This window comes from Babylonia areolata, chromosome 22, assembly GCF_041734735.1.
Source record: "Babylonia areolata isolate BAREFJ2019XMU chromosome 22, ASM4173473v1, whole genome shotgun sequence".
In the NCBI taxonomy this organism is placed as follows: Eukaryota; Metazoa; Mollusca; class Gastropoda; order Neogastropoda; family Buccinidae; genus Babylonia; species Babylonia areolata.
In genome coordinates, this window is record NC_134897.1 from 34831048 (window position 1) to 34846032 (window position 14985).

The following is a 14985-nucleotide window of genomic DNA, read 5'->3' on the forward strand; positions in this document are numbered from 1 at the left end:
GTGGACGGGCACCAGGTGCACGTGGACCTCCTGGCCCCCGCGCTCTTCAACTGTGACGTCAGCATCGCCGAGGGCCACGTGGAGGTCGCAGTGGGAAGGTTCATCGTCGACCGGTTCATGGCGCAAGACTCTCTGCAGAGCAACGTCTTCGAGAAGCTGAAGGAGAACTTCCGCGACACGGTGTGCCTGCGGCTCGGGGTGGAAAGCGGTCGCCTCGCCGTCAGCCTGGTGAGAGCCGCCTGCCCCCACCAGAAGTGGGTGTGGGAGTTCATGGTGGCCGACACCCTCAGGAGACTGCTGGACCCGTGGAAGTGCAGCCTCCCACCAGGTGACGGTCCCACCGTCAGCCACAGGGTCATCGCCGGCAGCCGTCCCGTGCTGAGGCACCCGTTCTCCCCCCCCTCCGGAGACACCCACTGCAACACGCACGGCGCGTTCAGGTTGAAGAGACGGTATTACTACCTGGTCAACAGCAAGGTGTTCATGGCGAGGCTCCTGGACACATACCCGTGTCTGGAGTTCAGCTGTGACGAGGACGCCAAGAGCGTCAAGGTGTCTGGTGGGACGGGGGATGTGGACAGGGCGACGCGAGACATTTCCGGCCTCCTTGGCGACCTGGCCGAGGACGAGCTCCACCTGGCCGACGTCCTGATCAAGATGTTGAAGAGACCCGGCGCGCGGCAGTGGCTTCAGCAATCCTTCGACAGCAAAGGACTTATCTGCGCGTGGGAACTAAAGCGCCACGTGCCGGACGACCCTCCTTCGCCGATGTTACTGTTCCGACCCAGGTCCACCATCCAGAGCAAAGCTGTCGTGTCGATCATTGCCCCGACGTCAGACCTCCCCAAGGTGGAAGAGCTATTCCAGTCCAGTTTCCAGACTTCAGAAATCAGACTGTCGGAGGACCAGTTCCCCGTGCTGCAGTCGGACTCGTGGAAAGAGTTCCTGGAAGAACTGCAGCACCAGGGTGAGGACGGACCCCCGCCCCTGGTGAACGTGCAGCCAGACAGCGTCCTCATCTGCGACACGTCCTCAAACATCATGGAGTCCCGCAGTGCCGTGATGGAGTTCTTCTTCATGACCATGCTCCGCGAACACACGGATCTCTACCAGCAGGAGGTGAACAAGACCATCTCCTTGCGACCGTGGCAGATGAAGTTCCTGGCCAGAAGTGACTTCGTGGAAGAGTTCCCCGCCTGTATCAAACAGTGCATGACGGTGGACTTCGACAACGCGTCTGTGACTCTGAAGGCCCCTCTTCCCCTGATGGACAAATACTCCAGTGACTTCAAGTGCCACATGGCGGATGTGACAGAGAAGAGGATAGGCCTGACAACAGCCTCCCTGCGGGCGCTGCAGAGTCCTGACGGCCTGGAGCGTGTCCAGACCCTGTTGAACAGGGAGGGGGATGTGTGCGACTGGCACCTGGAGGGGGAGACTCTGATCCTTCACACGCGCCACCGCCACCTGGTACGGGTGGAAGAAATCTTCAACACGGAAATAGAAACATCGAAAGGGCTGGTCAGTCCGGAAGGAAACACTAGGCAGCCGACACAGAAGAGAAAGGTTGAAAAAGTGGACGAACAGACGCAAACAGACTTTTATCAGTCCGCGGAACAGCAGACGGATGACACCGACACAGACGACGACGAGCAAGAAGACCAACCAGAAAGCAAGCAGAAGGCAGACATGGCCATTCAGACAGTCACGTACAGAGAAATGAACACGCAGACCGACGACGTGCAACAAAGCCAAGGAATACAGACGACCGACACAAGGACAGACCGAGGGGACCAGGCACACGTGAAACCTCCCGAAGGCAGGCAACAGCAGATGGAAGACAAGAACAGATCAGTCGAGAAACAGCAACAGAAGCCACCCCCAGCGAACAAACAACCGCGGGCAGATAACGCACGCTCGGAAACCAAGGGAACAGCCACCCAGTCCGTAGAACGCCGGACAACAGCAGACGCCCGGCCTAAGAACCCCGCGGCTCGGACAACCAAGGCAGAATCACCGCCAGAGGACCAGCAGCGGAGGCGAACGTACAACAACAAGATACAGACACAGGAGCAGCAACTGGAGGAGATACTGGTTCAGGTGCAGACCATAGCGATGGAGTGCAACCGGGCTGTAGGGATGCCGGGAACTCCGGGGATCCAGGGAACTCCGGGGATCCGGGGAACTTCAGGGATCCAGGGAACTCCGGGGATCCGAGGAACTCCGGGGATCCAGGGAACTCCGGGGATCCAGGGAACTTCAGAGACACAGGGAACTCCAAGGATGCAGGGAACTCCGGGGATCCAGGGAACTCCGGGGATCCAGGGAACTTCAGAGACACAGGGAACTCCAAGGATGCCGGGAACTCCGGGGATCCAGGGAACTCCGGGGATCCGGGGAACTTCAGGGATCCAGGGAACTCCGGGGATCCGAGGAACTTCAGGGACACAGGGAACTCCGGGGATCCGGGGAACGTCAGGGACACAGGGAACTGCAGGAATGCAGGGAACTCCGGGGATCCAGGGAACTCCGGGGATCCAGGGAACTCCGGGGATCCGGGGAACTTCAGAGACACAGGGAACTCCGGGGATCCGGGGAACTCCGGGGATCCAGGGAACTCCGGGGATCCAGGGAACTTCAGAGACACAGGGAACTCCAAGGATGCAGGGAACTCCGGGGATCCAGGGAACTCCGGGGATCCAGGGAACTTCAGAGACACAGGGAACTCCAAGGATGCAGGGAACTCCGGGGATCCAGGGAACTCCGGGGATCCGGGGAACTTCAGGGATCCAGGGAACTCCGGGGATCCGAGGAACTTCAGGGACACAGGGAACTCCGGGGATCCGGGGAACGTCAGGGACACAGGGAACTGCAGGAATGCAGGGAACTCCGGGGATCCAGGGAACTCCGGGGATCCAGGGAACTCCGGGGATCCGGGGAACTTCAGAGACACAGGGAACTCCGGGGATCCGGGGAACTCCGGGGATCCAGGGAACTCCGGGGATCCAGGGAACTTCAGAGACACAGGGAACTCCAAGGATGCAGGGAACTCCGGGGATCCAGGGAACTCCGGGGATCCAGGGAACTTCAGAGACACAGGGAACTCCAAGGATGCAGGGAACTCCGGGGATCCAGGGAACTCCGGGGATCCAGGGAACTTCAGAGACACAGGGAACTCCAAGGATGCCGGGAACTCCGGGGATCCAGGGAACTCCGGGGATCCGGGGAACTTCAGGGATCCAGGGAACTCCGGGGATCCGAGGAACTTCAGGGACACAGGGAACTCCGGGGATCCGGGGAACGTCAGGGACACAGGGAACTGCAGGAATGCAGGGAAGTCTAGAGAGTTTCTACCAGACCTCTTGGCAGGCAGGATTGCAGTCCGCGGAAGAGCTGCGGAGACGGACCGAAGAGCTGCAGCGAGAAGCCAAGGAACGATCGGAGAGAATCCAGGCCCAGATGGAGGAGATCCTTCAGCAAGCGTCCAGCTTGAACCAGGCAGCACGGTTCCAGGGGTCTCAGCAGTTCTATCCGCCGTTTTATGCAGGTTAGTCTTTGGCACTGCACTTGTTGCCAGTGTCTCTTGTTTGTTGATGATCAGCCCCCCCCCCCCCTCCCCACTCATCCCCCGCCCTGAACGAACGTTTACATGCATACCGGTATGCCCCTGCTAGAGCTTGGGCATCTTCTTCAGCAGTTGACTGAAGATAGGACTGTACTGGTCACCAGTGAGATGAGTACCGAGTCACGATGTTAAATGCTGAAAGAACATTACGTTTCACTAAATATAGCGCACCTGGATGATGGTATAATTATGTCGTCTTCATATTAAAATTGTGACTAAAGTGGGGTGTTCAGTACTATACTTGTTGCCATCAATAAGGAATGAAGTATTGGTGATATTAAGTGTTTGAAAGAAAGAACATCCATTAAACTTATATAACCATGTCCGGAGATGGCGAAGGTGATTAATCTGATTTCTTTTCGCTCACGTTTTCTGAACCAGTTTAGTTCAGAATTACTAAACCGGTTTTGATATTGTTCACACACACACTCGCGCGCGCGCGCGCGCGCGCGTGTGTGTGTGTGTGAGTGCGTACCTGCGTGTGTATGGCTGTGTTTGTAATTATTTTTTCCAGAAAAAACGTCAATTATCGTAAAATCATTTAATAACCTTGAGCATAAAAACCCCCCTCCCCCCCATTCTCTCATAAATAAAATTCCAATGCATTCGTTCACAGGTTTAGGAGGTGAGCAAGGCAACACATCATTCTTGACGCCTGGTGCCCAGGTGAGTGTCTGTATTAATTTTGGTTTCAATGATTTTTGTGTTTCTAACATTCGTTTACGTTTCAGTTTCAAGGAGGTGTTAGGGTGTGCGGACAGATCCATATACGCTATACAAAATCTGCTGAAACACAACAACAAAAAGGCTTGATCAATCAAAAAATTTGAGATGATAGAGACGGTGGTATTAACGGTTGTGGTAGTGACCTATTCTTTTGATATACCACCACCACCACCTTCAACAATAACAATAACCGTAATCATAAAAATGCAGATACCATTCTGGCACTGTCTCAGTGTGCATCAGATTCCATTCTTCAAATACTTCCAAATGACTAACAACAACACATCTGCTATGAACTGATGTTACAGCCTTCCTGTTTCTGTCAATGAAGTAAAGAGGAGTTCAACGACATATCATTGGCTTGCGCACTGTTGGTCACGTTGTCCAGTACCTGGACTGGAGATGATGGGCAGACAATGGGAGATCTTAGAAAAAGGATGTTAGAAAAGAAATAAAAAAGAAGAGAAATTAGAAAACGGAAAATGTTGGACAGAATACGGGAGATGGACAAAAAACTATAGGTGTTGGACAGAAAACGGGATATGTTGGACAGAAAACTGTAGACGTTGGACAGAAAACGGGAGGTATTGGACAGATTGCGGGAGATGTTGGACAGAAAACGGGAGATGTTGGACAGAAAACTTTAGGTCTTGGACAGAAAACGGGAGATATTTTACAGGAAACTGTAGGTGTTGGACAGAAAATGGGATATGTTGGACAGAATAGGGGAGATATTGGACAGTTTGCAGGAGATATTGGACAGAAAACGGGAGATATTGGACAGATTGTGGGAGATGTTGGACAGAAAACTGTAGATGTTGTACAGAAAACGGGAGATATTGGACAGATTTCGGGAGATATTGGACAGAAAACTGTAGATATTGGACAGAAAACTGTAGATGTTGGACAGAACATGGGATATGTTGGACAGATTGCGGGAGATATTGGACAAAAAACTAAATGTTGGACAGGAAAGGGGATATGTTGAACAGAATACGGGAGATATTGGACAGTTTGCGGGAGATATTGGACAGAAAACTGTTGATGTTGGACAGAAAACGGGATATGTTGGACAGAAAACTGTAGATGTTGGACAGAAAACGGGATATGTTGGACAGAAAACTGTAGATGTTGGACAGAAAAGGGGATATATTGGACAGAATACGGGAGATAGTGGACAGAAAGCTGTAGGTCTTGGACAGCAAAGGGGATATATTGGACAGAAAGCGGCAGATATTTTACAGAAAACTGTAGATCTTGGACAGAATACGGGAGATGTTGGACAGAATACGGGAGATGTTGGACAGAATACGGGAGATGTTAGACATGAATCGGGAGACAGTTGCTAGAAATGGGAGGTGCTGGACAGAAAACGGGACAGGTGCTGAATGGCGGAAATATCCGGACCATGCGTGATCGAAACCACAGAAACACACACGCACAGAAACACACACAGAAACACACACACACACACACACACACATGCGCGCGCGCACCCGTCAGAGGTGGGAGTGGGTGGTGGGGGTGTATTGGGGCTCGAGGGATTCGGGTGGTAGCGGACTGGAAATGGACAGCGATTGGTGTGAAGAAAAGGAGTAATTCCGACCCAAGACGGAATAAAAAGGAAAAAAAAAAAGAAAAAAAAGAAAGAAAGAAAGAAAGAAAAAAAGAAAGAAAGAAAGAAAGAAAAAAAGAAAGAAAAAAAAAAGGTTGTAGTTCGATCACCGGGAAAACACAAAACTTTCCATAGTTTGCGTAAAAGAGGTGATGGGTGTGTGTGTGTGTGTGTGTGTGTGTGTGTGTGTGTGTGTGTGTGTTAGGTGCCGTGATGGGTTTCGTTGGGGAAATTGGATTATTTTTGGTATGGGGTGGGGGGTGGGCATTTATTCATTTTCTAGCGCCTGAACACGACTAAGAAAAAAACCCACCACCAACTTTATTCCTTATTAAATAGCTAGAATGTATTCTTATATTCTGGGTTGTTTGTTTTGTGCTTTTTATCTGCTTAGAAACACACACACACACACACACACACACACACACACACACACACACACACACACACACACACACACACACACACACCAACACCACCACCAACACCACCAACAAAAAAAACAACAAAACAAAAAACAAAACAAAACAAAACAACAACAGACAACAACAACAGCAACAAATAAACCTGGGAAAAAAATACCACGAATGTATTGTCAGTGATTGTTGCTGCTATCATTTCTCTTCTTCTATTGTTGTCAGTTATCGTTGACATTGTGACATTGCCGCGAGGTGGGAATGAGGAGATGGCAACGGCGGTTAAAAAAAAAAAGAAGAAAAAAAAAGAAGTCATATTGTCCGAACTGCCCATCCAAGATATTTTGATAAGATTTGCCAAGGGTTTATTAACAGGAAGGCACACGGTGGTTTAAAGCTCAAGAATTATTTTTTGTTTGTTTGTCGAAAATGGCTTTCAGCTCTAAACTTGAACAGTTGATGGTTCTGTATTAAGAAGACGAAGAAGAAGAAGAAAAAAAAAAAAAGAAAAAAAAAGAAAAAGAAAAAGAAAAGAAAACGAAAATAGAGAATATCTTGACAGAATGCCGCAAGCGCAAATTTCCAAAGAATTGTATGATTGAAAAGTGAAATACAACATTGTTAATCGCAACAATGAAGCCCGAGGCAATATGCTAAGGAACGAGTTCTTCAGGTAAACATCCAGAAATCGTGAATGATATTACTGAAGCTATAAGAAAAACAAAACAAATGTTCTTGATAATCCCGTAAAACGTCCAGAAAGTGTGAACAATATTATTGAAGCCATTAACAACAACAACAACAACAACTAAATGTTACTGATAACCTCGTAAAACATTCAGAAAGCGTTAATGATATTATTAAAAGCTATTCAAAACAGATTGTTTTCCTGATAATCCTGATACGATTTTTTTTTCTTCTTCTAAATCGCAAAACCAAATCCATATCGATTTATTTTCTTCTTAAGTTTCTGAAACTCCTTTCGATCAACATGTGGGGGCAAGCAGCTTAGTGGTGGTATGACCGGATCAATATGCAATTTAACTCGTGGAAATTGAAAACATAAAGCACCCAAGAAGCAGAGTGATCTAAAACTGGAACGAAATACGATTTCCGAGCATATATATCTTATGATCACTGAGGCTGAGGTGTGGGACGCGAAGAATTGCTTCATTTTCTTTGCCCGCTTGATTTACGTGTACGAGCTTGCATTGAAGTATGGTTATACTAAGCGAACAAACAAACACACACTTCATATTCGTGTTGTTATTATGGAACTGATAAGAATCGATGCATTTGGGCCGAAATCGCCATGTACGTTTGAGCAGATATTGAAAAGCGTACTCGTTTGTTCGCGAAAGTGTGTGTGTGTGTGTGTGTGTGTGTGGTGTGGTGTGGTGTGGTGTGGTGTGGTGTGTTGTGTGTGTGAGAGAGAGAGAGAGGGAGAGAGAGTGTGTGTGTGTGGTGTGGTGTGGTGTGGTGTGATGTGTTGTGAGAGAGAGAGAGAGAGAGAGAGAGAGAGAGAGAGAGTGTGTGTGTGTGTGTGTGTGTGGTGTGGTGTGTTGTGAGAGAGAGAAAAAGTGTGTGAGAGAGAGAGTGTGTGTGTGTGTACGCGCGAGCGCGTGCGGGCTTGCATGCGTGTGTGATCAGTCAAAACCCTCACTCCCACAGAACTTTTGACGGCTTTACTGGTGGCACAAAACGCAACAAACGACACGCTTCTTCCCGTTTTTGTACAACTGTTAACAGTCGAACATTTCGTACCTGATCTGGGGGATATACTGAACCTAATCAAGGCACTTCAGGTGTCATTTGCAGCTGTTTTCGTTAGGAACAAACGTTCGTTATCGACCGTGTCAAATCTGGTCTGGGGGAGATACCGAATCTGTCCAATGAACTCCAGATGTCTTTTGAATTTCTTTTTATAGATACCGACAGTCTCACCCCACATGGAAAAAGATGTTGGTAATTTGACAGCGTACATAGCGTCATGGATGTGAAAAATAAACATTCAATTTTCCCTACCGCCCAAAAATAAGACACAAAAGAGACAAACGGGCCCCTGAACATGGTTAATCAATTGAAGATTTCAGTTTCATATCATTAGAACTTGGAAGCAACAATCTACAACAAGACCACCATCCCTGGGATAAAAACAAACAAACAAAACTCTGATTTTGATTGTACATGCTTGGCGAGAGAGACGAAGGAGCAACGGCCAAACCCATAGGTAGACAACAACAAAAAACAGACAAAAACAGTCATGCCCTGAGGTATATGTAGCAACAACCAATTTTTTTTTTAAATGTACAGGCTTGGAGAGGGAGAAGAAGGAGCAATAGTTATACCCTGAGGTAAACATAGCAACGAACAAAAAGAATATTTTTTGAATGTACAGGCTTGGAGAGGGAGAAGAAGGAGCAATAGTTATACCCTGATGTAAACATAGCAACGAACAAAAAGAATATGTTTTGAATGTACAGGCTTGGAGAGGGAGAAGGAGGAGCAATGGTTATACCCTGAGGTAAACATAGCAACGAACAAAAAGAATATGTTTTGAATGTACAGGCTTGGAGAGGGAGAAGGAGGAGCAATGGCTATATTCTGAGAAAAACAGCAACAAACAATTGAAAAAAAAAACGTTTTATGGCTGTACAGACTTGGCGAGAGAGATAAAGGAGCAATGGACATATCCTGAGGTAAATGATAACGAAAAAACAAACAACCAACCCCCCCCAAAAAACAACAACAACAAAAAACAACCCCCCCCAAAAAAAAACAAAAAACAAAAAAAAAAACCATAAAAAAACAACCCCCCCCCAAAACAACAACAACAACAACAAACAACGACAACCCCCTCACCCTCCCCACTTACTTTGAATGTACAGGCTTGGGGAGGAGGAGGAGGAGGAGGAGGAGGAGGAGCAACGGCCTGGGGAAACCAGGGAGCAATGGCGATGCCCAGCCAGCCCACACTGCTGTGTACCTGCTGTAACCCTCCCAGAACTCTGTCGGCCTTTGACCTGATGGGGCCAGGCTACACTGGCCCCCTGCCCACCACTGCTGTCGTCAGTCCCCGGGATCCGAACCAGCTCCGGGAGGCCGGGTAGGGTTCACTACAGTACAGCTAGTTACCGCTTCTCTTAATTAGTAGTGTATAAAGCATTTAAAAAGAGAAAAAAAAGAAAAAAAGAAAAGGCAAAATGCCACGAGGTCCCTCGAGGTCCAGGAGGTGTGAGCGTCAGTTTCCATTATTGTTATTATTGTTGTATATGTTGTATATGTTGTTGTTGTTGTTGTTGTTTTTCTTCTTCTTATCATCATCATCATCATCATCATCATCATTATTATTATTATTATTATTAATATTATCAAAAGAACATCATGCCCGTCTGACTCTGAGTCCCACGTACAAATCATATTTCTTCCCACCTCCGCACACTGCACTGGCTCCCCATTGAAGCGAGAATGAAGTACAAAATTGCGCGTGTCTCTCCTGTTCTGCTTTCCACTCTGCAGGACCCGCCTATCTTTCTGACCTTATCAGTGTCTACACTCCCTGCAATCTGATTCCATTTCTGCTTTGCGCTCTTCACTTAAAACTCATCTATAAGCACTCTTAGTTTCCTCTTTTTTCCCCAACACCATCCGTGTCGGCTTACTTTGGGATGTATGAAGAGTGGGAAATGGAGAGTGAGGTGTGGGGTGGGGTGGGGTGTTGAGAAAGAGTGGTCGTGAATGATTTATGTAATTTGTAATTTTTTCTTTCATGTAAATCGCTCTGAGCTCTGTGGAGACAAAGGGCGCTATTTTAATATACATTATCATTATTATTGTTATTATTATAAATTATTTTAAAAAGAATTATTATTCAACAAGAATGAAAAAATACAACCTCCTCCAAAACCCTGTGTCATTTGTATTTAGTCATCTGAGACTTCCACAGTGGGTTCTATGGGTTCCTTTTATGTGGGTTTTTTGTTTGTTTTGTTTTTTAATTGTTGAGCAATGTTTAATGCTGAGCAATGCTTCAAAGTCTGTTTCGTCGTTTTTTTCCCCAGAGACGGGAAGCAGGAACAACAACAGCAGAAGAAAAACCCACAACAGCAGCAACAGCAGCAGAAGCAACAGCAGAAGGAACGTCAACAACAACAACAACAGCAGCAGCAACAACAACGACAACAACAGCAGCAGGATCGTCAACAACAACAACAACAACAACAGCAGCAGCAACATCAACAACAACAACAGCAACGTCAACAACAACAACAACAACAACAACAGCAGCAGCAACGTCAACAAGAAGAAGAACAACAACAGCAGCAGCAACGTCAACAAGAAGAAGAACAACAACAGCAGCAGCAACGTCAACAACAACAACAGCAACGTCAACAAGAAGAAGAACAACAGCAGCAGCAACAGCAACAGCGTCAACAAAAGATGTAGATGTACGTGTGGAATGGTTACGAGAGACACACTGCGAATTGTTACACTGTGAACTGTGAACTTCAACATTAACAGTAACACGAACACGTTATCAAACACTAACGAAGTATTCCCGAGGGTTCACGCACTTGAGATGTATATGCGTGTACGTTCAAGTGTAGCTTGCGTGCGCGTGTATGTGTGTGTGTGTGGTGGTTGGGGGGGGGGGGGGGGTTGGCAGTTCATGTCACACAATGATATGCCAATACACTACAACATAATAGTTTTCTATTTCTCTTTTTTTTTCTCTCCATCATCTGAACCACAATTATGCTTTGTCCTTCAACTAAGCAAGATCAGGACTTTCATACTTCATACACGTTACATACCCCCGAAAAAGGAGTAAAAACGGTCGTACACGTAAAAGCCAACTCATGTACATACGAGTGAACGTGGGAGTTGCAGCCCACGAACGAAGAAGAAGAAGACAGGTTACATATCCTCTTACCGTATAAAACAAAGCGGAGAAAACCCAGGCCATGGTATCTGATTGGCGGCGAGGCGATCCAATCATTGTTCGTTCTGACCGGTGAAATGAAACTGACACCTGGAGCAGACGCGCTTCACTGATGGCTACCCGACAACCTGATCCAACGATGTCCCACGTAATAAGGCAATGTATCAGCTCCTGGAAGATAGGGGAAAAAAAATCAGAATCAGAATCGGAATCACCTCGTTATCCCAATTACAGAGAGAAATCAGGATAGGTAGAAGATACCGTACAGATTACAACAGTGAACTATAAGAAATACAAGAAAATCACTTACACACACACACACACTTTTCTTTTCATTTGAATGTAGGTTAATTGATTTTAGGTTTGTTTTTAACCTGTTCTATTATTGTTTATAATTATCATTATTATCATTATCAGTAGTAGTAGTAGCATTGTTATCAGTATCAATAGTATTATTATTATCATGACTATTGTCACTTCAAGATTTTCACATGCTCGAGTTTTTAATGTTTGATTTTCTTTCTCTTTTTCTATTTGTTTGGTCGTCTTGGCATTTTAACCAGATGGTCAGCTGGGTGTGATCTGCACACTGACTGGAGCATTTGCCTTCACGTGTTTCCTTTCACACTGTTTCGCTTCCAGGTCTGAAGACGTGGTCGGCAAGGACACGACAGTAGGATCAAGACAAGAGCAGCGGTGGCCCAGCGGGTAGAAGAACCCTTGGCCAGGGAGCGAGAGTCCTGGCCGGGTTCAATTTACGCATGCACCCCGAAAACGGAGTATGCCTGCCTACATGGCGGGGGAGTAAAAACGGTCATACACGTAAAAGCCCACTTGTGTACATACGAGTGAACGTGGGAGTTGCAGCCCACGAACGAAGAAGAAGACGAAGACGAAGAAGAAGAATTCATGCATGGAACGGAATTGTTTGTTTGTTTCTCACCTCCTATCCCCGTTTTTCATTTTATATTTTTTATTATTATATTTTTATAATTATTTATTTAATTAATTTATTTATATTTATTTTATTTTGTTTATTAAAAAAAAAAATCTTTTTTTCTCAAGGCCTGACTAAGCGTGCTGGGTTACGCTGCTGATCAGGCATCTGCTTGGCAGATGTGGTGTAGCCCGAACGCAGTGACGCCTCCTTGAGCTACTGATACTGATACTGGTTTCCCCATCACCACAGCAGCATCATCGTGAGTGGTGTGTGTGGGTCAGGAGGATGGCACAGTGTTTCAGATGATGACACGGTGTACCCGGTGTGTCCCGGTGTGCAGCGTGTTTCTTAGCGCATGAAAAAAAGAACTCACACACCACCAATGATTGTCCCGGACATCATTGTGAATACTGTGTTTTACTTATGAAATGGACAGAAACAAAAAAGAGAGAAGAAAATGTGAGTCCATCATTATTATTATTATTATTATCATTCTTCCTCTTATTATTTTTTTTTTAACAAAAAGAGAGAAGAAAATGTAAGTTCATTTTGTTATTATTAGTATTATCATTATTAATATTTCTTTTTTTCTTTTCTTTTATTATTATTATTCTTTTTATTTTTAATACTTTGAAGTGCAAAAGCGAAAATGTGAGCGTTGCTATAGAAACGTTTCTTTGTACAGCGTTCCTTTGTACAGATATGCAGTGTCGTTGTTGTGGTTTTTTTGGTTTGTTTTCGTATGAACTGGTATATTAGAAGAGATTTGTATTATTTTTTTATATTAAAAGATTACGTTTAATAACTCGTGCCTTTGGATTTCCGCACTGCTTGCCCAAATATCTGACTTTGTGTTCTTTCTTGCTTTCTTGATGAGATTTTTACATTGTTATCTTTGCTCTGTGTGTTTTTTTTTTATACTTCAGATAATACATTATTATTACTTTAAACAATACGTTATTATTACTTTGAATAATACTTGCAACAGGTTATTTTCAATTGAAACTGCTGTACAGCTTGGTATCTAGTTGTGTAATACTTAGCTAAGCAGTGTTATTTTCACATCCAGAATTCTTATGAACATTGACAGGTTATCAAACTTACATGTCTTTACAATGCGACTGCACCAGATCACGGTAGATTTATCACTGGAATAATTACAGTTTAGTAGTAGGCCTATGGTATAAAATGAAAACGCGTATTGATTGTAGTTTGATCTAGACACAGAAAGCCAGCAGGATTTATGTTGTGTATATAGGCACTGTAATGTAACTACTCATATCAAGAAAGAAAATGCGAATTGATTGAAGTTTGACACTGAAACAGAAAGCCAGCATGTTTGTGTTGCGAATATCGGTATCACAACGTGATTGCTTTGTTGATTAGTAAACGGGATTTCATTGTGTGCCATATATGCCAACGCTAATAATATGTAATTATGTTGTCTGTGTTAAACTGAACTGGCTTACATTGTTATACTGTTATGTGCACAATTCAATGTATGTACACGTTCTTCAACAATCAAGACCGAAAAAATATGTAAGAATTGGTTTTCGTTTAATAAAAGAAAGTTCCGTCTCCACTTTGGTGAACATGCACCTACAAATTTTTTTGAATTTTTTTTTGTTGGCGTTTTATTATGTTTGTTTACCTAATCTACTTCACTGTTTGAATACGTTTTAGCCTCAGACTGCACGTGTTTGGTCATACCAGTTCTTTTTGCAAGGGACTATGAGTAAACCAGCGAATATTGTTCGAATTTTAGTTGTATCTTTACGCGGTAAAGTTCCCTCTGGTGCAGACAATTATGGCCACGTCTCTGTGCATGTGCGCAGAAGAACTTCGCCAAAGATTCCAAGCTTGATTCGAGAAAACATACCTTGACTGTGCATGATCATGATTTCACAGGCATATTGGTTTGTGCTGCGATCATTTTATGATTACCAAAATGTGTTTAGTGCTAGGTCGTGCAGTTTGTTGCAGTTTATCAATATGCTGCCCGTTCACAAAGATGAGAGAAAATATAGCGTGCCAGGTTCATTGTTTGTTAGTTCGAAGACCTATTTCGTAACAGTGTACTTTGAAAATAGAATTTAAAAGAAAAAAAATCAACAGTGACTCAAATGAACGTTTCTGCTGCCGACATGCTGAATATTTCCTCCAGAAGTAATCAAAAGGATTGAAATTCTACAACATTGAGCTAATGATACATAATTATTCAATAGATAACGGTATGTATTAATTCTCAATAGATGCGGAAGACAGAAAAAAGATAGTGGAGGAAGGATGGTAGGGGAGGGAGAGAGAGAGAGAGAGAGAGAGAGAGAGAGAGAGAGAGAGAGAGATAGATAGATAGATAGATAGAGAGAGAGAGAGAGAGAGAGAGAGAGAGAGAGAGAGAGAGAGAGAGAGAACCTAACATTGCTAATGTACATATCAGTTACTGTATATTATATCGAAACTAAACGATGTGTTGTGCTTCCCTGTTTTGTGCCCGCTTGCCACGAACGCGTGACGCACTCTGACAGACACTTCTATTCCATCTATATTCCTTTACTTCCAGTTTTCAATGTATGTGATGTGGACATCATAGAGTAGATATAGGGTTCTCCATTAAGAACATGCTCGTTCAAGAGTGTACCGAAACACAGTTAAGTGTGTACGCAAGAAACCATTATTGTACTTCAGTAAAGTTAAGGCCCCGATCCTTTATCAGATACA

General features: G+C 44.9%; 1 protein-coding gene across 1 annotated transcript; it reads left to right on the forward strand.

The window, feature by feature from the left end:
* Nucleotides 1-3174: 3174 nt before the first annotated feature.
* Nucleotides 3175-14621, forward strand: LOC143297234 (uncharacterized). Its single transcript, XM_076609472.1, has 4 exons — nt 3175-3547; nt 4242-4291; nt 9271-9488; nt 10444-14621. Exons 1-4 carry the CDS (start codon nt 3184-3186, stop codon nt 10826-10828), a joined length of 1017 nt encoding a protein of 338 aa, XP_076465587.1. The 5' UTR covers nt 3175-3183; the 3' UTR covers nt 10829-14621.
* Nucleotides 14622-14985: the final 364 nt, after the last annotated feature.